Raw genomic sequence first — 21826 nt, 5'->3', positions numbered from 1 at the left:
GTATTGTGTAGTGCCCTTCTTTGTTTCTTGTTACAGTCTTTGTTTTAAAGTCTAGTTTGTCTAATAGAAGTATTGCTACTCTTTTGGATATCCATTTGTGTGGTAGATGTTTCTCCATCCCCTTTCTTTCAATGTACAGGTGTCTTTAGGTCTAAAATGAGTCTCTTGTAGGCAGCATGTAGTTGGTCTTGATTTTAATCTACTCTTACACCCTGTGTCTTTTGATTGCAGCATTTAACCCATTTACATTAAAAGTAATTACTAATATATATGTGTTTATTGTGAATTCGTTAGTTGTTTTGTCGTCATTTCTGGATATTTTCTCTGATCCTTTCTTGTTTTGTCACTCTTAGTCTCTCCTTTCCTATCAAAGAGTCCCCTTTAATATTTCCGGAGGGCTGCTTTATTGCTCACAAACATCTTTAGTTTTTGTTTGTCTGGGAAACTCTACCTCTCCTTCTATTCTGAATTGTAGACTTGCTGGTGAAATATTATTGGCAGCAGATTTTTCCCATTCAGCACTTTGAATATATCATGTCACTCCCTTCTGTCTTGCCAAGTTTCTGTTGAGAAATCTACAGCTAGCTTTATGGGTCTTCCCTTGTAAGTTAAGGATTTCTTTTGTATTGCTGCTTTTAAGGTTTTTTTCTTTATCACTATATTTTGCAAATTTAATTACAATATGTCTTGGTGTTGGTCTCTTTTGTTGCTTTTGATGGGAGTTCTCTGTGTCTCCTGGATCCGGATATCTGTTTCCTTCCCAAGATTAGGGAAGTTTTCAGCTATTATTTCTTCAAATAAATTTTCTGCCCCCTCTTCTTGCTCTTCTTTGGGAACTCCTATTATACAAATGTTATTATGTTTGATGGCGTCTCTGAATTTCCTAAGTCTATACTTATGTTGCATAATTCTTCTTTCTCTTTTCAGTTCAACTTCATTAATTTCTAATAGTTTGTCTTCTGTTGTTAATAATTCATTCCTCTGCCTCAAGCATGTTTCTAATTTGCTTATTGCTGTCTTAATCTTGATTTTTTTTTTTACCTCTTTTATCTCTGTGGTATGAGTCTTATTCATGTCTTCCTTTCTCAAGCCTAGTGAATATCCTTATGATTGTTGCTTTAAATTCTCCATTAGGAATATTACTTCTATATGTTTTGCTTAGATCTCTGGCCATGGCTGTATTTTGCTCTTGCATTTGGGATGAATACCTCCATCCTGGCACTTTGTCTCAGTCTCTGCCTTGTTCTGTTTGTTAGAAAAGCCAGTTATGTCTACTACTTCTGACATTATGAATAAGAGGTCATGTATTGCCCAGGGCCTGTCACTTCTGGAAATGTCCCTACTGTGTGTTGTGTGTACTTTGCTGTTGTGTTTTGGCTGCTCTGTTTGTCATATGAAGAGACTCTCCTTGCCTGCTGTGGGCAGTGTTTGGTCCTTTGCCTGAATGTAGTGGGTTTTAACTAGGTGTGCTTGGTCTGTTTGTGAAATGAGGCCTGACACCACCTCTACCAGAACTGAAAGCCTACAGAACTCTCTGGTTGGGAGACATGGTATGGGCAGAGATTTGTATTGGTTTCTGGGGAAGGGACCCACCACACTGTCTAAGGCAAGTTCAACTGAGAACGGCAGTCCCACCAGCATAGGGCTTGGTGTATAAAGTTAGGCAGCCAGTGTTAATGCTGTGCTGCTTCCCACAGGTATGCTGAGGGAAGGAAATTGGGAAATCGTGCCAGCCAATTCCTTTGTTCCTGGAGAGGTGTCACCATGAGTGCTGCCTCTCACTGACACACTCTGAGAAAAGCAAATAATCTCTCTCCTCTGTGCCCCAGGTGTTCTTCTGATACTGTTTCCAAGTTGTCTGCCTCCAGGTTGTTTCCCTGCCTTCTCTCCAGGAGCAGTGCAGCGTCCTCTGTGCTCTTTGCCAGCAAACTGACCTTTAAAACTCTAGGCTCTAAGGACACCTGGTGGCTAAGTCGGTTAAGTGTGTTTGAATTTGGCTCAGGTCACCATCTCACAGTTCATGAGTCTGAGCCCTGTTTTGGGTTCTCTGCTGTCAGCTGGCAGCCTACTTAGGATCCTCTGTTCTGCTCTCTATGTCCCTCTGCCACTGGTTCTCACTCTCTCTCTTTCAAAAATAAATAAATATTAAAAAAAAAACTTTCCAGGCTTTAAGGTACACTGATTGTAATAACTCACAAAATTCAGCCCCTCTAATTTTCCAACCCAGTGGATTTGGGAAAACATTCTCCTTGTGCAATCTAATGTGTTTCCTCTCTCTCTCAACCTTCTCTGTAACCACAGCTCCCTCCCGTCTGCAACACCCATAATTCATTTCTCCCCTAAACCAATTCTGCATACTTCCTACCTTCTTTTATATGGGCTATTTCTTCCCTCTTGTGAATTTGTTCTGTCAATCTTCAGGTTGATTTCTGGAATATTTAGGATGTTTGATAGTTATTTAAGTTGTATTTGTGGGAAGAGGTGAGCCCAGGGTCCTCCTACTCAGCTGTCATCTTTCCTTAAAACCCAGAAGAATTAATATTGTTAAAATACCCATGCAACCCAAAGCCATCTATAGATTTAATGTGGTCCCTATGGATGGCAATTCCACAGCAATAGAAAATATATCATAAAAATTGTGTGAGAAGGAAAGAAAGAAAGACAAAATCTACAAATAGCCAAAGCTATCTTAAGAAAGAAGAACAAATTTCCAGGCTTCAGTCTTCCTGATTTTAAACTATATACTACAAAATTATTGTAATCAAAACTGGCATAAAACACAGCCACATAGACAAATGTAATAGAACCAAGAGTTCAGAAATAAACCTATGCCAGATACAGTCAACTAATATTATGCAAAGAAGCCAAGAATACTCAGTGAGGAAATAAATTGTGTTGGAAAACATGATATCCACATGAAAAAGAATAAAATTGATCCCTTATATACAAAAATCAACATAAAATGGATTAAAGAATAAACTGTGACAGTTTAGAAGAATCTCCTAGAAGACAGGGAAAAAGCTCCTTGATATTGATTTTGTCAATGACTTTTTAGGTAAGATACCCAAAGCACAAGCAACAAAAGCAAGTAGGACTAACCAAACTTAAAATATGCACAGTAAAAGAAACAATCAGCAAAATGAAAAGGAAACCTGAAGAATAGGAAAAAATATTTATAAACTGCATATTGTATAAGAGGTCAATATCTAAAATATATCATATAACTCAATAGCATTAACACTAATCCAATTAAAACTGGGTAGAGGACCTGAATGTATACATTTTTCCAAAGAAAACATTCAAATCACAAGCAGGTAGGTGAAAAGATACTGAATGTAACTAATTGTCAAGGAAATACATATCAAAATCACAATAAGATATCATCTCACACTTGTTAGAATGGTTATTATTAAGGAGACAAAAAATAACAAGTGCTGGTGAGGATGTGGAGAAAAGAGAACCTGTATGCACCTTTGGTGGGAATGTAAATTGATACCTCCAATGGAAAACAATATGGAGGTTACTAAAAAATAAATAAATAAAATAAAATAAATAGAATTATTGTGTGATTAAGCATAACTTCTAGGTATGTATCTGAAGAAAATGAAATCAGAACCCTAAAGAGATATCTGCACTCCCACGTTCATTGCAGCATTATTCACCTTAGCCAAATAAGGAAAAAAATCTATGTATCTTTTTGGCAAATAAATGGATAAAGGAAATGTGGTAAATATATAAAGTGGAATATTATTCAGGCATAAAAAGGAAAGTTTTCTTTGAAACAACATGGATAGACCTTGAAACTATTATGCTAAGTGAAATAAGTCAAACAGGAATATCAAGTACTGTATTATCCCACTTATATATATGTCATCAGAAAGTGCTAACTCATGGAAACATAGAGTATAATAGTGGTTGCCAGGGGCCTGAGAGTAGGAGAAATGGGGAAATATTGGTCAAAGATTACAAACTTCAACTTATAAGATTAATAAGTTCTTGTGATGTAATATACAGCATGGTGACTATAGGTAACCATACTCTATACTGGAAAATTCCTAAGAAAGTACATCTTAAATGTTGTCACTATAAACGTAATATATTTTATTTATATTATATATTTTATATATTAAAGATTAAACAGTGTATATTTATATATACTTATTACATATGCTTGTTTATATATGTGCTAATATATTTATCTATTTTATGCACATATGTAAGGTGATAGACATAGTAACATTGTGGTATTCAGTTTGCAATATAGAAGTGTGTCAAATTATTACACTGTAAACCTTAAACTTATACAATTTTATATGGCAATTATATCTCTATAAATTTGGGGAAATTTAAAAAGGAATGTATGTTTAAGTTTTGTAAGTTATATTTACCTTAAGATAATCTTCCATCATTTCTCTTGAGAACCATTATTATAATAACTATATTATAGATGACCTAGCTTGTATTTTGGGAATGAACCCTACTAGATGATGCCATGCTGTTTTTTTAATAATTCTCAATTCTATTTCCTTACTTATTAATTTAAGATTTTTGCATTTTTATTCTAAATCAGTACTGTTAATGTGGCCGCCACTAGCCACATATGAATATTGAGCACTTTAAATGCAGATAGTCTGAATTGAGATATACTATAAGTGTATCACACATACAAGTATTTGGAGACCTACTATGAAATTACTATAAATTAATTTATATTATATATATATTTTTTCTGTGTAGTATTTTTATATCCCTATGCCAATTATGTCTGTCAATGTTAATACCCTTGCAGTGACTATTTTGACTTTGTAAAAATAAATTCTCTTTTTATGTGCTATGGCATAGGATGTAATATAAAGAATCCCACACATTAAAATATGTGGGCCTGTAACTTTTGAAAAGGTTAGCTTAATTGTGAATTTTAATTTTTAATTGTTCTTTCCACTTTTTCTGGTATATTTTGCTCATTGGTATTGTTTTTGAAAGTGCTGATTTCCTCAAGATTTTAAATCTTATTTTCCTGTTACTAGATGATAGATATACTGGTAGGTAAATAATGATGTTTAACAAAGAAATATTGGCTCTTAAATCCTACCCATATGTTAGAATTAATTCTTTTCTAAAATTAGGTAATTCTTTTGTGACAATAGCTGATGATTTCCTTTGTCCTACAAACATGCATAAAACTTTTTTATTACTTGAAAATATTTACAATCTTTGAATCCCTTGCAAATATCTACATTTCTGGATTCCCTTGAGAATGTTGATGACCCAGGAACACCAGGCCTGCATTTGTAACAGTCAATTGGAGTAATAGCTTTTTATTTTTAATAAATGTATTCTCTCCATTTCACTTCTGTCATTCATGCCACTCCAAACATCACCAGGTCATTTCACTCACATTGCATGCTTAGTCCTGGTAGACCTTTGAGTCTACTATCTAGAGACTAGGTTTTGGATTCTAAAAGAACAAAATTCATTTCAAGATTTTGCACTTGAGAATATGAACTTCCAAAATATTCGTAATCTTTCTCAGCTCTACTTCCCTTATCTAGTAGATGGGAATGAAATACCTACTTCCTAGAATTATTGTGAGGATTAAAAGAGATGATATTTGAAAAATGCTTAGTATATTATCTGACATATGGTAACTATTTGATAAGGTTTTAAAAATTATTAGACATGTTTGTATTCAATTGGATAATGTATGTTAAATTGTGAAGTAAATAAGGTTAAGGGGTGTACTTGTGATGAGCACAGAGTGTTGTATGTAAGTGTTAAATCACTGAATTGTACACCTGAAACTAATATTAACTAACTGGAATTTAAATAAAAACAAAACAAAAAAAATAAGGCTAGAGACACCTCAGATGGCTCAGTTAATTGTCCAGCTCTTAATTTCAGCTCAGGTAATAATCTCAGGCTCCTGAGATAGAGCCCCAAATCAGGCTATGCCCTGACAGCACAGAGCCTGCTTGGGATTCTCTCTCTCTCTCTCTCTCTTTGCCCCTCTCCTGCTCATGCTAAAAACAAACAAACAAACAAACAAATGAACGAACTTAAAAAATAAGGCTGAATAACTATATAGTAAAATATTTCTAATTGATTTTATGTGCTATAATTGTACTGTAAATAAAATTTTAGTTTTAAATCAACTAATTTGGCAATCTGTTATTATTCCAGTCAAAAATGAAGTAGCCTCAGAACTTCCAGATATGGCAGATATTCCAGCAATTAATCCATCAATTAGTGATCTAATACTTCAATTAGATTTAAACAAAGTAATAGGTAAGTAGAAATTTATGATGTTTGGGCAAGTAAAACACAGTCTAAGAGTTAAAGTATTTCAGCTCTAGTTATGTTGTTAAAAGAAGATAAGAAATTCAAATGTAGGGCAGACTTTCTCAATTTAAAAATAATTTTATTCTAATCAATCTATATATCAATTAATATTCAGCTTTAAGTGACTTAATTATGTGCTCATTAATCCACCAAACAAGCGTTCATTAGGTAATGCTTAATAGTTTTCCTTTCCTGTTTATAAAACAAAAATATATAGGATTCTCCCTAGATTGTGAATTTTTATAACAAACTTGATGTTATATGATCAGTTTCTTAGAGAACATAATTTTGATTTCTTATATCATTTGTAATAACAAGATGGAATAAGAAAAATGGTACTTTCACAAGATAGGCAACATAGCTTCTTTTTGGTCTACTTATCACAAAGTTTGGACTTTTTTTTTTGAAGTTGAGTATTTTCATTTATTTATAGTCCTCCTGTATTTTTGTTATTATTTACTTTATTTATTTTTAATTTACATCCAAGTTAGTTAGCATATAGTACAATGATTTCAGGAGTAGATTCCTGCTGGAGTCTAGCTCCAGCAGGTCCAGGGGTTCCCGAAGGATGAACAGCGTCGGCGAAAAAGTGAAAATAAAGCAAAACTAAAACAAAAATGAAAAACTAAAATAAAAAGCTAAAATAAAAAACTAAAATAAAAAACTAAAATAAAAATGGACACAAACAACAGCAGCGTGTTGAGCTGGCCGATTTATTGCAGTAAACGTGGCATTATATATACTAGTGATTTTCTTGTAACATGTCATCTATGTTTTTCTAACATTACCCAATTCTAAAATTGTTCCTTTGTATAATCACCCAATAAGGAACAACATGATTGTTTTGTCATAACGTTACCTCCTGCCCTTTGCTTATTGATTAATTTCTTTTATTGGTTTTATTATGTATCTATGTTTATCTATAATTTATAAAGTATTTGCTTTGCTGTTTTCACGAAAGATCATTTATCTCTCAACACCTCAAGTGGAACTGTTACAAGGACATGACCTCTTAGTTGTTTCCCTGAACCATTTGTGGTTTTGAAGAACAAAAGTGTTCGCCTGGGTCCGAGGTGTCAGGAAGGGGGCCAAGAGGGCCTTAGAAACCCACGCCTTATACATTCTTAGAGAGACAGTGCACCTAGCAACCAATGAACCATTCTGTACTTTAACCGACTAGGTTCAATCATCATCTGGAATGCCTCCTGGGGGCCAAGTGGGCCTAGGGGTTAGAGTGACCTGTGTCCATAGATACACTCCTTAGTTACCAGAGTGGGGCTTTCAAATCCATATGTCTGTTATACAGGTCCTTTTTGCTGGCAAAGGTATGAGGCGTCCATCCATAGGGGATGGTAAGGGCTAAACGTAAGGCCACACAATTTCTTGCGGAACCTTATTTTCTTTCCTACTGGTTCTTTTCCCAGAGGGCCTGTCAAGAGCAATTCTCCAACAGACAATACCCCGGGTAGTTTTAAGGCCAAACTACCTAAAAGCAGGAGTACAAGAAGCTTCACTGTTGGTGGGCCACCTTGCAGTCACCAATCCGTCCACAGCCCGGGCTTTGCCACTCAAGTGGGGATAGCTCAGCTTCCAGCAGATTCCTTAATGTCCCTTTCCCATTTAGCTCATCTCCCCCTCCCACAATCCCTCCAGCAATCTTCTGTTCCCTATAGTTAAGAGTCTTTTATGTTTTGTCCCCCTCCTTGTTTTTATATTATTTTTGCTTCCCTTCCCTTATGTTTATCTGTTTTGTACCTTAAATTCCTCATATGAGTTAAATCATATGATATTTGTCTTTATCTGACTGACTAATTTCATTAGCATAATACCTTTTAGTTCCATCCATGTAGTTGCAAATGGCAAGATTTTATTCTTTTTGATTGCTAAGTAATATTACATTGTATATATACTACATCTTCTTTATCCATTTATCCATCAATGGACATTTGGACTCTTTCCATACTTTGGCTGTTGTCAATAGACCTGCAATAAATATTTGGGTGCATGTGCCCCTTTGAATTAGAATTTTTGCATAAAATAAAAATCCCAAAAGAGATCACAGGCAATAATATCTGTGACAGCTGTTGTAGCAACTTTTTTTTTCTAGATGTGTCTCCTGAGGCAAGGGAAACAAAAGCAAAAATGAACTATTGGGACCTTATCAAGATAAAAAGCTTCTGCACAGTGAAGGAAATAATCAGCAACTGACAGAATGGGAGAAGATATTTTCAAATGACATATCAGATAAAGGGTTAGTATCCAAAATATATAAAGAACTTATTAAACTCAACACCCAAAAAACAAATAATCCAGTAAAGAAATGGGCAAAAGGCATGAATAGGCATTTTTCCAAAGCAGACATCCAGATGACTAACAGACACAAGAAAAGATGCTCAACATCAATCATCATCAGAGATATACAAATCAAAATCATGATGAGATACCACCTCACACCTGTCAGAATGGCTGAAATTAACAATACAGGAAACAACAGATATTGGCAAAGATGTGGAGAAAGGGGAACCCTCTTACACTGTTGGTGGCAATAGAAACTAGAGCAGCCACTTTGGAAAACACTACCTGGGCTCCTTGAAAGGTAAAAAATAGATCTACTCTATGACATAGGAATTGTATTACTTGGTATTTACCCAAAGGATACAAAAGTACTGATTTGAAGGGAAACATGTACCCCAATGTTTATAGCAGCATTATCAACAATAGCCAAACTATGGAAAGAGCTCAAATGTCTGTTGACTAATAAATGGAAAAAGAATGTGTTGTGTGTATGTATGTGCGTGTACTTTGTGTGGATGAAACTAGAATGTATTATGCTAAGTAAAATAAGTCAGAGAAAGACAGATACCAAATTATTTCATTCATATGTTGAATTTAGGAAACAAACAGATGAACAAATGGGAAGGAGAGGGAAAAGAGAGAGAAACAAACCATAAGAGACTGTTAATAATAGAGAACAAACTGAGGGTTGATTGAGGGAGGTAGGAGGGCTGGGCTAAATGGGTGATGGGTGTTGAAGAATGTACTTGTTATGATGAGCACTGGGAGTTATATGTAAGTGATGAATTACTAAATTCTACTCCTGAAACAAATATTTGAAAATAAAATAAATACCAATGGCATTTTTTACAAAAATGTTTAAAAACTACACTAAAATTTTCATAGACCACAAAAGACTGCAAATAGCTAAAGAAATCTTGAGCATGACGGGCAAGGCTAGAGACATCAATCATATAGTCTGATTTCAAACTATATTACAAAGATACAGTAATCAGGACAATATGTTGTTGACATAAAAATAGGTAAATAATTCCATGGAACAGAATACAGAGCACAGAAATAAACCCACTATCATATGGTCAACTGATTTTTTGACAAAGATACCAAAAATATACAATGGGAAAAGCATAGTTTCTTCAATGCTGTTGGGAAAACTGGGTAACTTTATGCAAAAGAATGATCACCTATTTCCATAATACACAAAATCAATTCAAATGGATTAAACACTTAAATCCTAAAACAATAATACTCATAGAAGAAAACACAGGGGGATATCTTGATGTTGCTCTAAGCAATAATTTTGGATTTGATATCAAAAGCACAAGCACAAAAGAAAAAAGTTGGACTACATCAAACTAAAACACTTTTGTATAGCAAAAGAAACAATCACAAAATGAAGAGGCAATCTACAGAACAGGAGAAAATATTTGTAAACTACATATCTGATAAGAGGTTAATATCCAAAATATATAATGAACTTCTACAACTCAATAGAAAAATCACCAATAATTCATTCACAATCACAATAACTTAAGTATCTGAACAGATATTTTTCCAAAGAAGACATATAGATGCCCAAGAGACACATGAAAATATGCTCAACATCATTAATCATCAGGGAAATGTAAATCAAAACCACAATGAAGTATCAGCTCACACTTTTTGGAATGGCTATGATCAGAAGACATGGGATAACAAGTATTGGTGAGAATGTGAAGAAAATATAACTCTTGTACACTGTTGATTATAATATAAATTTGTGCAGCTATTATGGAAAATATTAGTTTCTTTTTCCTTTAATGTTTATTTATTAAATAATAAAAATTTATTATTTTTATTATTTATTTTATTTATTATTTTTATTTTATTTTATTTTATTTTATTTAATATTTTATTATTATTTAATAAATATACGGAGGTTTTAAAAAAATTAAAAATAGAACTACCATATGGTCTAGCAGTCACACACCTGGATTTATATGTGAAGAAAAGGAAATCATTATCTCAAAGGAACATTTGTACACCCATATTTATAGTGGCATTATTTACATTAGCCAAGATGGAAATAACCTAACTGCTCACCATCCATTGATGACTGATGGATAATAGATAACGAATGATGAATATATATGTAGATATCTATGTGTATGTGTACACAAACATGTATGTATATACATATATATCTATATCTAACATATATATACATATTATTGCCATAAAAATGAAGGAAATACTGCCTCTTGAAAACATGAGGATAAACCTAGAGAGTGATTGGTCAAAGGGTTCAAACTTTTAGTTATTAGGTAAGTAAATTCTGAGGATTATATCTAATAATACTCTATTGCTTATGTGATATTTGATAAACACTCTCACTAAACAGGAAGGGAGGGAAGGAGGGACGGAGAGAGAAGAAAAGAAAGAAAGAAAGAAAGAAAGAAAGAAGAAAGAAAGAAAGAAAAAAGAAAGAAAGAAAGAAAAAAGAAAGGAGGGGAGGGGAGGAAGGAAGGGAAATTCACTATGTGAAGTCATGGATGTGTTAACTTGATTGTGACAACCATTTTACAATGTGTACAAATATAAAATCGTTGTGCTGTGCACTTTAAATATATTATAATTTTATTTGTTAATTACACTTCAATTAAGGTGGAAAAAATGGATATGTCATAAAGGCATGGAGAAAAATATGCATGAATAGCTGTATTAGGATCAGAAAAAGCAGACTGAAAAAAAAGAAAAAGAATTCAAGGCAAGAAAAATTACCAGGGATAAATAGAAGTGTTAAGTAATAATAAAAGAACAAATTCTCCAAGAATATATAATATTCCTTAATGTGTGTATGCCTTAACTCATATGTGCCAAAATACATAGGCAAAAACTGGACTATAGATAAAACTATAAGGAGAAATAAACACATCCATTATTACACTTGGAAACTTCACCCTTCTATCAGAAATGACTATAACCAGCAGACAAAAAAATCAATAATAACATAGGTGAACTCAACAACACCATCAATCAACTGCATCTAATCAATATCTATCTGAATACCCCATCCACAATAGCAGAATACACATTGCTTTCAAATTCACAAGCTATATTCACAAAGATGGACCACATTTTAAGATAGAAATAGTGTGTTAAAAATTTGTCTAAAATATAAATCACACAAATCATGCTCTCAACCCATAATGAAATTAAATGAGAAATCAGTGACATATGTAGATGGAAAATCTCAAAATATTTGAAGATGAAACAATATACCTCTAAAGTGCATGTTCAAAGAAGAAGTGTCAAAATAAATTTAAAAAATTTGAACTAAGTGAAAATTAAAATATCACTTATCCAAATGTGTGTGATAAAACAGTGAAAGGAGTGCTTAGAAGGAAATTTATAGCATTGAATTCATATATTAGAAAATAAGAAAGTAAAAAATCAATAATCTCTCCTCTCCCTTAGGAAACTCGAAAAAGAGAAGCAGAAAAATTGTGATGTTTGGACTTTTTTAAAATTAATACTTACATTTTGTGAAAGACATTTTTAAGAGAATTAAAAGACATACTATATATTGATAGAAAATATTTGCCAAACATGTATCTCATATAAAGTATTTGTGTTTGAAATATATAAAAATAATTAAACATTAAAAAAACAATGCTATTTTAAAACTCTTAAAATATCTGAACATCCATCTCTTCAAAGAAGATAGAAGATGACAAGTAAGCATAATGAAATCATCAAATGTCATTAGGAAATTGCAAATAAAAACAATGAAATACCTAATGAGATACCCTATGAGAATGGCTAAACCAAAAACTCACAACACAAAATGTAGTAAAATATATGGAATGCATGAACTCTCATTTATTGTTTTTGAAGATGAAAAATGCTATACCCACTTTGGAAGACAGTTTGACATTTTTATAAAGGTCAACATTATCTTACCATACAATCCAGTAATTATGCTCCCAAGTGTTTACCCAAATGAAACCTTATATCCAGGCAATAACCTGCACATGAATATTTATAGCAGGTTTACCGATAATTGCCCCATTTTGGAAGCAACAAAGATGTTTTCCAGTAGGTTAATGGATTAACAATCTGTCGTACATTTATATAATGGTATATTATTCAATAATAAAAAGAATTGGGCTATCAAGCTACAGAAAGACATGGAAGGAACTTAAGCACACATTACTAAGTGACAGAAGCCAGCTTGGGAAAGCTATATTATTTCAACTATATACCACTCTGAGAAAGGCAAAACTATACAGATAGTTAAAATTTCAGAAGTAGCCAGGGGTTCAGAATGAGGAGTAATGAAGAGTTGGAGCACAAGGAATTTTCAGGGTGCTGAAGCTATTTTGTATAATAATATAGTGGTGGACACATGATACTATATATTTGTCAATATCTGTAGAATTGTACAACAAAAGGAGTCACTAACATAAACCATGAATATTATTAGTAACTCATCAACATTGGTTCATCAACTGCAACAAATATATTATCTAAAATAGGATGTTAATAACGGGAAATTGTGTGTTAGGGGAAAGAAGTATTTGGGAACTCTGTACTTTCTGTGTAACTTCTCTGAAACCCTAAATTGCTCTAGAAAAAAAAACTATTAAACATTTTTTTGAAAGGATACAAAAATACTAATTTGAAGGGATACACGTACTCTGATGTTTATAGCAACATTATCTACAATAAATGGAAATAGTCTAATGTCTATCAACTTATGGATGGATAAAGAAGAGGTGAAATATGTATATAATATATGTATATATATATTACAACTCACAAAACTTTATATATATATGTAATATATATGAAATTATATATATATATGCACATATACATATACATACATACATATAGGGTAGTTCTATTTTGACTCTTTGAGGAACCTCCATACTGTTTTCCAGAGTGACTGCACCAGTTTGCATTCCCAACAACAGTGTAAGACAACGGTTCCCCTTTTTCCACATTGTCACCCACATTTGTTGTTTCCTGTGTTATTAATTTTAACCATTCCGACAGATGTCAGAATATCTCATTAAAGTTTTGATTTCTAATTCTCTGATGATGCGTGATGTTGAGCATCTTTTCATGTGTCAGCCATCTCGATGTCTTCTTTGGAAAAATGACTATTCATGTTTTCTGCCCATTTTTCAACTGGGTTATTTGCTTTTTGGGTGTTGAGTTTTCTAGGTTCCTTACATATTTTTGGGTACTAACCCTTTGTCAGATATATCATTTACAAATATCTACTCCCATTCCATAGGCTGATTTTTAGTTTTGTTGATTGTTTCCTTCACTGTGCAGAAACTTTTTCTCTTGATGAAGTCCTGATAGTTTATTTTAGCTTTTGTTTCCCTTGTCTCAGGAGATGTATCTAGTAAGAAGTTGCTAGTCAAACAGGTTACTGCCTGTGTTCTCCTGTAGGATTTTGATGGTTTCTCATCTCACATTTAGGACTTTCATCCATTTTGAATTTATTTTTGTGTATGGTATAAGAAAGTGGTCCAGGTTCATTCTCCTGCATGTCGCTGTCCAGTTTTCCCAATACCATTGTTGAAGAAACTGTCTTATTCCCATTGTGTATTTATTCTCTCTTTGTTGAAGATTTGTCAGCCTTATAGTTGTGGGTTCATTTCTGGGTTTTCTGTCATATAGACACATTGATCTATATGTCTGTTTTTGTGCCAATACCATACTGCCTTGATCACTACAGCTTTGTAATATAGCTTGAAGCCTGGAATTGTGATGCCTCCAGCTTTGCTTTTCTTTTTCAAGGTTGCTTTGGCTATTTGGGGTCTTTTGTGGTTCCATGCAAATTTTATGGGTTTGTTCTAGTTCTGTGAAAAATGCTTGTGGTATTTTGATAGAGATTGCATTAAATGTATAGATTGCTTTGGGTAGTATAGACATTTTAATGTTTGTTCTTCCAATCGATGAGCATGGAATGTTTTTCCATTTCTTTGTGTTACCTTCAAGTTATTTCATCAGTGTTTTATAGTTTTCAGGTTACAGATCTTTTAATAAAAGAAAGGGAAAGAATCATATGTAAGCATCCATTCCTCTTTAAAACATTTTTTAATGTTTATTCGCTTTTGTGAGAGAGAGAGAGAGAGAGAGTAGGGGAGGTGCAGAGAGACACAGAGACAGAGAATCCAAAGTGGGCTCCAGGCTTTGAGCTGTCAGCAGAGAGCCCAACATGAGACTTGAACCCAGGAACTATGATATCATGACCTGGGCTGAAGTCAGATGTTTAACTGAATGAGCCACCCAGACACCCCTGTACAGCATCCATTCTTCATGAAAAACCTCAAAAAGTAGGGATAGAGGGAACATACCTCAACATTATAAAGGCCATATACAAAAGACCCACAGCTAATATCATCCTCAATGGGGAAAAACTGAGAGCTTTTTTTCTATGGTCAGGAACTAGACAGGGATGTCCACTCTCACTACCATTATTTAATATAGTACTATAAGTCCTCAAGTCAACAATCAGGTAACAAGAAGAAATAAAAGTCCTCCAAATTGGCAAAGAAGTCTAACTTGAACTATTTGCAGATTGTATGATACTCTATGTAGAAAACCCAAAAGATTCCACCAAAAAGTTGCTAGAACTGATACATAAATTCAGTAAAGTCACAGGATACAAAATTAATGTACTGAAATGTGTTGCATTTCCATACACCAGTAATGAAGCAGCAGAAACAGAAACCAAGGAATCGATCCCATTTACAATTGTACCAAAACCATAAGATATCTAGGAATACACCTAACCAAAAAGGTAAAAGATCTGTACTCTGTTATATCGTTTTTAAAAACAGCTCAGTGAACTCCAAGCACAATAGGATTAAAAAAAATAATTTGGGAAGTGGAAAGATACAAGTGAAAAAAAATGTGACTCTAGGTTATTTCTCCAGCACCTAACTTTTAATTCCTAATAGTTAACCTGATCTTTTCTCAAATACTATTCACATTGCCTTTTGTTTATTTGAGGATCCTTTGCTTCCTCAATTCAAATGAGCAAATCTTTCTTATATATACCAGTTGGAGAAAGATCCAGAGAAGTTAAAATACATCTGTTAATGTTCGCCCATGTTTTATTTATTTGTTTTTGCCATAGATCTTATTACATTCTCAACTGGTTGTTACTTAATTATTGAAAACTAGTTCTACCAAATCCGACACATTTCATTTTTGTAATGCTGTAGCAGGTCACCACCTTTATACAGATTGCAGTGTTGCTATATTTGGATTGCCAAGGTCACAGTGCAACATTAACTATTTATTGACTCAGCCATTTTTCCAAAGAAACACTTCCATCTGGATGACTAGCTCATGACAGGTTTCCAAATCTAGGTGCATGCAGTTAGAAACAATTTCACAAAACTTTAGACCCTGTAGCTGACCTTACTTGATGATTCTTAAGTGTTCCTTTTTCAGTATAAACTGTCCTTTAGCCATGTTCATATATTTTTCCTGTAATTGGATCTAGTTGTAGTTTTTATTTTTTTTTTATTTTTATTTTTTTTAAATTTTTTTTTTCAACGTTTATTTATTTTGGGGACAGAGAGAGACAGAGCATGAACGGGGGAGGGGCAGAGAGAGAGGGAGACACAGAATCGGAAACAGGCTCCAGGCTCTGAGCCATCAGCCCAGAGCCCGACGCGGGGCTCGAACTCACGGACCGCGAGATCGTGACCTGGCTGAAGTCGGACGCTTAACCGACTGCGCCACCCAGGCGCCCCATAGTTGTAGTTTTTAAATCAAGCAAAAATTTCAAATCACATAAACACTCGAATGAAAAGAGACCAAGTATCAATCCTGGCATTCCTGCAAATTTAACCATTTCCTCCTCCCCAGTAACAATGTCTTCGTGCTAACGAGACCTGGGAAACCACTTTTTTCCCTTTAATCTACAAAATATCTTGTTATTCTTTTCCACTACAGATGCATACTTTTTTTTTTTTTACAATTAAATAATATGAAAGGGGCATAAAATATTCTTAGGTAAGTCAAAGATTTTCTGCTCCTTGCTAATTTTCTCTGACAATGGAGGCCATGGTTTGTAATGTAACCTGTGAGGAAAAAAATGTTATGTTCCACATCCCTAGGTATACCCTACAATATGATGATGATTTTAGTATAAACTTGAAAGTTATATTATTATCATACACTCTCCAGTATATTTTATTTTAACCAAAGACATAGTATTGTATGGAAAGGGCAGTGGTTAAAAGATTATGATATGTAAGTTTGTGCATCAATTTTGTCATTATCTAGATACACAATATATGGAAACTTAATGATTGCTAATATACCTTCCAATAATAAAGTTTGCTGATTTGGCAATACAAATATTTTATTATAATTCTTATTATTTAATAACAAGTAGATAGTTCTACCTTAGTAGAGTTACCTTATGAAGTGTTTTGATGTTCTTATTTGTATAGAAACTGATATAGAACACTTGAAGGATGCCATTGAAAGAAGTATATTGGTGAAGGAAAAGAAGATACAATCAAAGAGTCTCCCTGGTAAGAACAAGAGTTTTGCAAGTCTATATTTCTGGTTTTAAATGCACTTCTTCGGAGTTTAATGAAGACTGGGTCTATATGAAAATAGTAGCTATATGTTATTACTATACAGATAAAATCTTCATAAATATTCTCATAATTCATTATACTCTGGTGTTTACTAGAAATAAAAATTTAGCTAGATATTAGGAGTTTTAGAAATCATCCATTTAGAAATTAGACCATAAAATAAAATGCTATAGTGGCCTTAAAATATGGTTGGTGAAAGTGTGTCCAATCATATACTATTAATTTTCTATACTTCATGAATATAATAGCAACAAGAATTTAGAATAGTTAATTCATTAGTTACCATTTCCTTCTATTTGATGCCATATTTATGGTATATCAACTGTAACAGAGTACATTGGCTGTGTTATATAGTTTGGAGATTATACTACTGCCTTTACTCATTAACAGCGATGAACATACTGCCATTGCCTGCATATGCCATATATGCATATATATGCATGTACATATGCAATATATACAGATATTTGACTGTATTTTTCATATATATATATATATATAGCCCTGTTAAAAAACATTGTCATCTAAAGGTGACTGTGTCCACATGTCCAAAGGCTTTGTCTTTTGTGAATAACTGTGAAGGGAAGGATATTATTTTAAAAAAGAAAGCATGGAAATACAGTAACTGAAATATTAAAATTCACTAGAACTGCTCAGTAAATTTATGCTGTCAGAAGAAAATGAGTGGAGTGGCTCAAGTGGTTAAGCATCCTACTTTTGGCTCAGGTCATGATCTCATGGTATGTGGGTTCAAGCCCTGCATCCAGCTCTATGCTGACAGCTCAGAGCCTGGAGCCTGCTTCAGATTCTGTGTCTTCCTCTCTCTCTTCCCCTCCCCTGCTCATGCTCTGTCTCTAAAAAATAAATAAACATTAAAAAAGGTTTAAAAAAAAGAAGAAAGAATGAGCAAAACTAAAGTACTGAAATACTACAATAAGAGCTGAGAAATTAGAGCAGAGAATATAATTTGAAACAATGACTTAAAGAGAACTAGATGTTTATAAACAAAATGGTTAAGATCCAACATGGAGAAGTAGGGGAACCCAAAGTTCCTTCCTCCCTCAAACACAGCAGTGTTGAGGCCAAAGGACGTTGAATTCCAAGAGTCTGGGTTACAGAGTGACAAAGACATCTCTAGGGACCCACAGGGACAACCTGGATGGGCCATAGATGTGTGATTGCGAACTGGGGGAGATAAAATGGGCTGTGTAGGCAAGGATTGGAGAAAGTGTAGGACTGTATCTGGACAAGAACAAAACCATGGAACAGAACAGAGAAAGATCCAATCTCTAACTGCAGGGCTTTCTCTGGACTGGGGCTGGCTGCCCTGTTCACCCACCTGGGGAGGAGGGGAGCCAGCCCCAGGCTTAGTAACTAGTTCACAGGCACAGTCTGCAATGGAAGAAAGCAATCCCCTCCCTGGAGTGATGTGGCAAGAAGGTATATAACCATTCAAAGGACAAAGACTGCCTGCGCCTTTCAGCCAGAGGCCATATACAGGTGGTGTGGAGCAGCACTTCCCCAAAACTGGGGCACTCGGAGGGAGACCCTTTAAGACATCAGGGTTTAAGTCCAGGCAAGTGCCAGTAAGGTGTAGGAGTTGGTGAAGTGGGACAAACCGCCTGAAGTGGGGCAGCATGAAGCAGCTTTCCCCTGAACCAGGGCGCATGGAGTGGGATCCATTAAGACATCGGGGTTTAAATCACAGCCAAGCACCAGGGAGGTGTAGGAGTTGCTATCCCAGGACTACTTCAATGAACAACTCAAAGCACACTTTGTGGAGGGTCCAAAACATTACTACAAGTACGGAGATAAAGCAGCCAGAGTCACAACAACAGAGAGCAAGTAACACACTCCAAAAAACACCTCCTGAAGGGACAAGCCTTGGACAGTGTATAGCCCCTCTTTAATATACTAGTGTTCCCAGGTGCAGGGCACATAACAAGCTTTTAAAACACATAAGAGACAGAAAACTAGCCAAAATGATGAAATGGAGGAATTCTCCTCAAAAGGAATTCCAGAAAGAAATGAAAGCTAAGGAATTGATCAAAGCAGATATAAACAATATAACTGAACAAGAATTTAGAATAATAATCATAAGATTAATCCCTGGGCTTGAAAAGAGCATAGAAGACAGCAGAGAATCTATTGCTGCAGAGATCAGGGAACTAAGAAATCGTCATGATGAATTAAAAAATTCTGTAAATGAGGTGCAAAATAAAGTAGAAGCAGTGACAGCAAGAACTGTAGAGGCAGATGGGAGATTAAGTGAAATAGAAGATAAAATTATGGAAAAAGATGAGGGTGAGAAAAAGATAAAAAATTCTAGACCACAAGGGGAGAATTAGAGAACTAAGTGATTCAATGAAACAGAATAAAATCCATATCAGAGGAGTTCCAGAAGAAGAAGGGAGAAAGAAAGGGGCTGAAGGTGTACTTGAACAAACCATAGCTGAGAACTTCCCCAATCTGGGGAAGGTAACAGATATTGAAATCCAAGAGGCACAGAGAACTCCCTTCAGATGTAACTTGAATTGATCTTCTGCATGGCATATCATTGTGAAACTGGCAGAATAGAAGGATAAAGAGAATTTTTTGAAGCAGCTAGGGGATAAACAGGACTTAACATACAAAGGTAGACACATAAGGGTAGTAGCAGACCCATCTACTGAAACGTGGCAGGCCAGAAAGGAGTGTCAGGAAATTTTCAATGTGGTGAATAGGAAAAATATGCAGCCAAGAATCTTTTATCCAGCAAGCTTGTCATTCAGAATAGAAGGAGAGATAACGGTTTTCCTAGAAAAACAAAAACTGAAGGAATTCATCACCACTAAACCAGCCCTACAAGAGATCCTAAGGACTCTGTGAGTAGAATGTTGCAAAGACCACAAAGGAACAGCGACATCACGATAAGCACGCAACCTACAGAACACAATGATTCTAAATCCATATCTTTCAATAATAACACTGAATGTAAATGGACTAAATGCTCCAATCAAAAGACATAGGGTATCAGAATGGATAAAAAGATAAGACCTATCTATTTGCTACCTACAAGAGACCCATTTTAGACCTGAGGACACTTTCAGATTCAAAGTGAGGTAATGAAGAACGATCTATCATGCTACTGAAAGCCAAAAGAAAGCTGGAGTAGTCATACTTATATCAGACAAACTATATTTTAAACTAAAGACTGTAAAAGGGATGAAGAAGGGCATTATATAATAATTATGGGCTCTATCCACCAAGAAGAACTAACAGCTATAAATGTTTCTGCATTGAATTTGGAAACACCCAAATATATAAAATAATCACAAACATAAGCAATCTTATTGGTAAGAATGTGATAATTGCAGGGAACTTTAATACTCCACTTATAACAATGGACAGATCCTCCAGATAGAAAATCAATAAATAATGGCCCTGAATGATACACTGGACCACATGGACTTGACAGATATTCAGAACTTTTCATCCAAAGGCAGCAGAATATACATTCTTCTAGAGTGCTCGTGGAATATTCTCCAAGATAGATCACATACTGCTTCACAAAATAGCCTCAGTAAATACAAAAGAATTGAGATCATACTGTACACGCTTTCAAATCACAATGCCTTGGAACTTGAAATCAACCACAGGAAAAAGTTTGGAAAACCTCCAAATTCATGGAGGTTAAAGAACATCTTACTAAAGAATTAATGGGTCAACCAGGCAATTAAAAATAAATTAAAACATATATGGAAACACATGAAAATAAAAACACAGCAATCCAAACCCTTTGGGATGCAGCAAAGGCAGTCGTAAGGGGAAAATACATTGTAGTACAAGCCTATCTCAAGAAACAAGAAAAATCCAAATACAGAATCTAACAGCACACTTAAAGGAACTAGAGGCAGAACAGCAAAGAAAACCCACGGCCAGGAGAAGAAGGGAAATAATAAAGATCAGACCAGGTATAAACAATATATAATCCCCAAACACAGCAGAACAAATAAATGAAACTAAGGGGTGTTTTTTTGAAAAATAAATGAAATTGATAAACCCCTAGCCCGACATCTCAAAAAGAAAAGAGAAGGGAGCCAAATATATAAAGTCACAAATGAAAATGGATTTATCACAACCATCCCTCAGAAATACAAGAAATTATCAGAGAATACTATGAAAAATTACATGCAAACAAACTGGACAACCTGAAGAAATGGACAAATTCCTGGACATCCACACACACCAAAACTCAAACAGGAGGAAATAGAAAATTTGAACACACCCATAACTAGTGAAGAAATTGAATCAGTTATCAAGAATATCCCAACAAATAAGATTTCTGGTCCAGATGGCTTCCTAGGGGAATTCTACCAGACATTTAAAGCAGAGTTAATACCTATTCTTCTCAGGCTGTTCCAAAAAAATAGACATGGAAGGAAAACTTCCGGACTCATTCTATGAAGACAGCATTACCTTGATTCCCAAACCAGACAGAGACCCCATAAAAAAAGGAGAATTACAGACCAATATCCCTGATCAACATGGATGCAAAAATTCTCAACCAGATACTAGCAAATCGAATT

The 21826-nt window shown here is 34.5% G+C and overlaps 1 protein-coding gene across 3 annotated transcripts in view; it reads left to right on the top strand.

Moving 5' to 3' along the window:
• LOC121014632 (coiled-coil domain-containing protein 7-like) overlaps positions 1-21826 on the top strand; it is an 85355-nt gene that overhangs the window by 29991 nt on the left and 33538 nt on the right. For 2 of the 3 annotated variants that reach the window (XM_040451028.1, XM_040451026.1), the window contains exons 3-4: positions 6181-6285; positions 17106-17189. In XM_040451028.1, the coding sequence (XP_040306962.1) occupies positions 6181-6285; positions 17106-17189 (189 nt within the window). The remainder of the gene's footprint in view (positions 1-6180; positions 6286-17105; positions 17190-21826) is intronic. The other variant, XM_040451027.1, reaches the window with a different exon arrangement.

This window comes from Herpailurus yagouaroundi, unplaced genomic scaffold (genome assembly GCF_014898765.1).
Source record: "Herpailurus yagouaroundi ecotype Mexico unplaced genomic scaffold, PumYag 203, whole genome shotgun sequence".
Lineage (NCBI taxonomy): Eukaryota > Metazoa > Chordata > Mammalia > Carnivora > Felidae > Herpailurus > Herpailurus yagouaroundi.
Note: the sequence above shows the minus strand (reverse complement) of the source record. Positions and strands in the feature narration are given on the sequence as shown.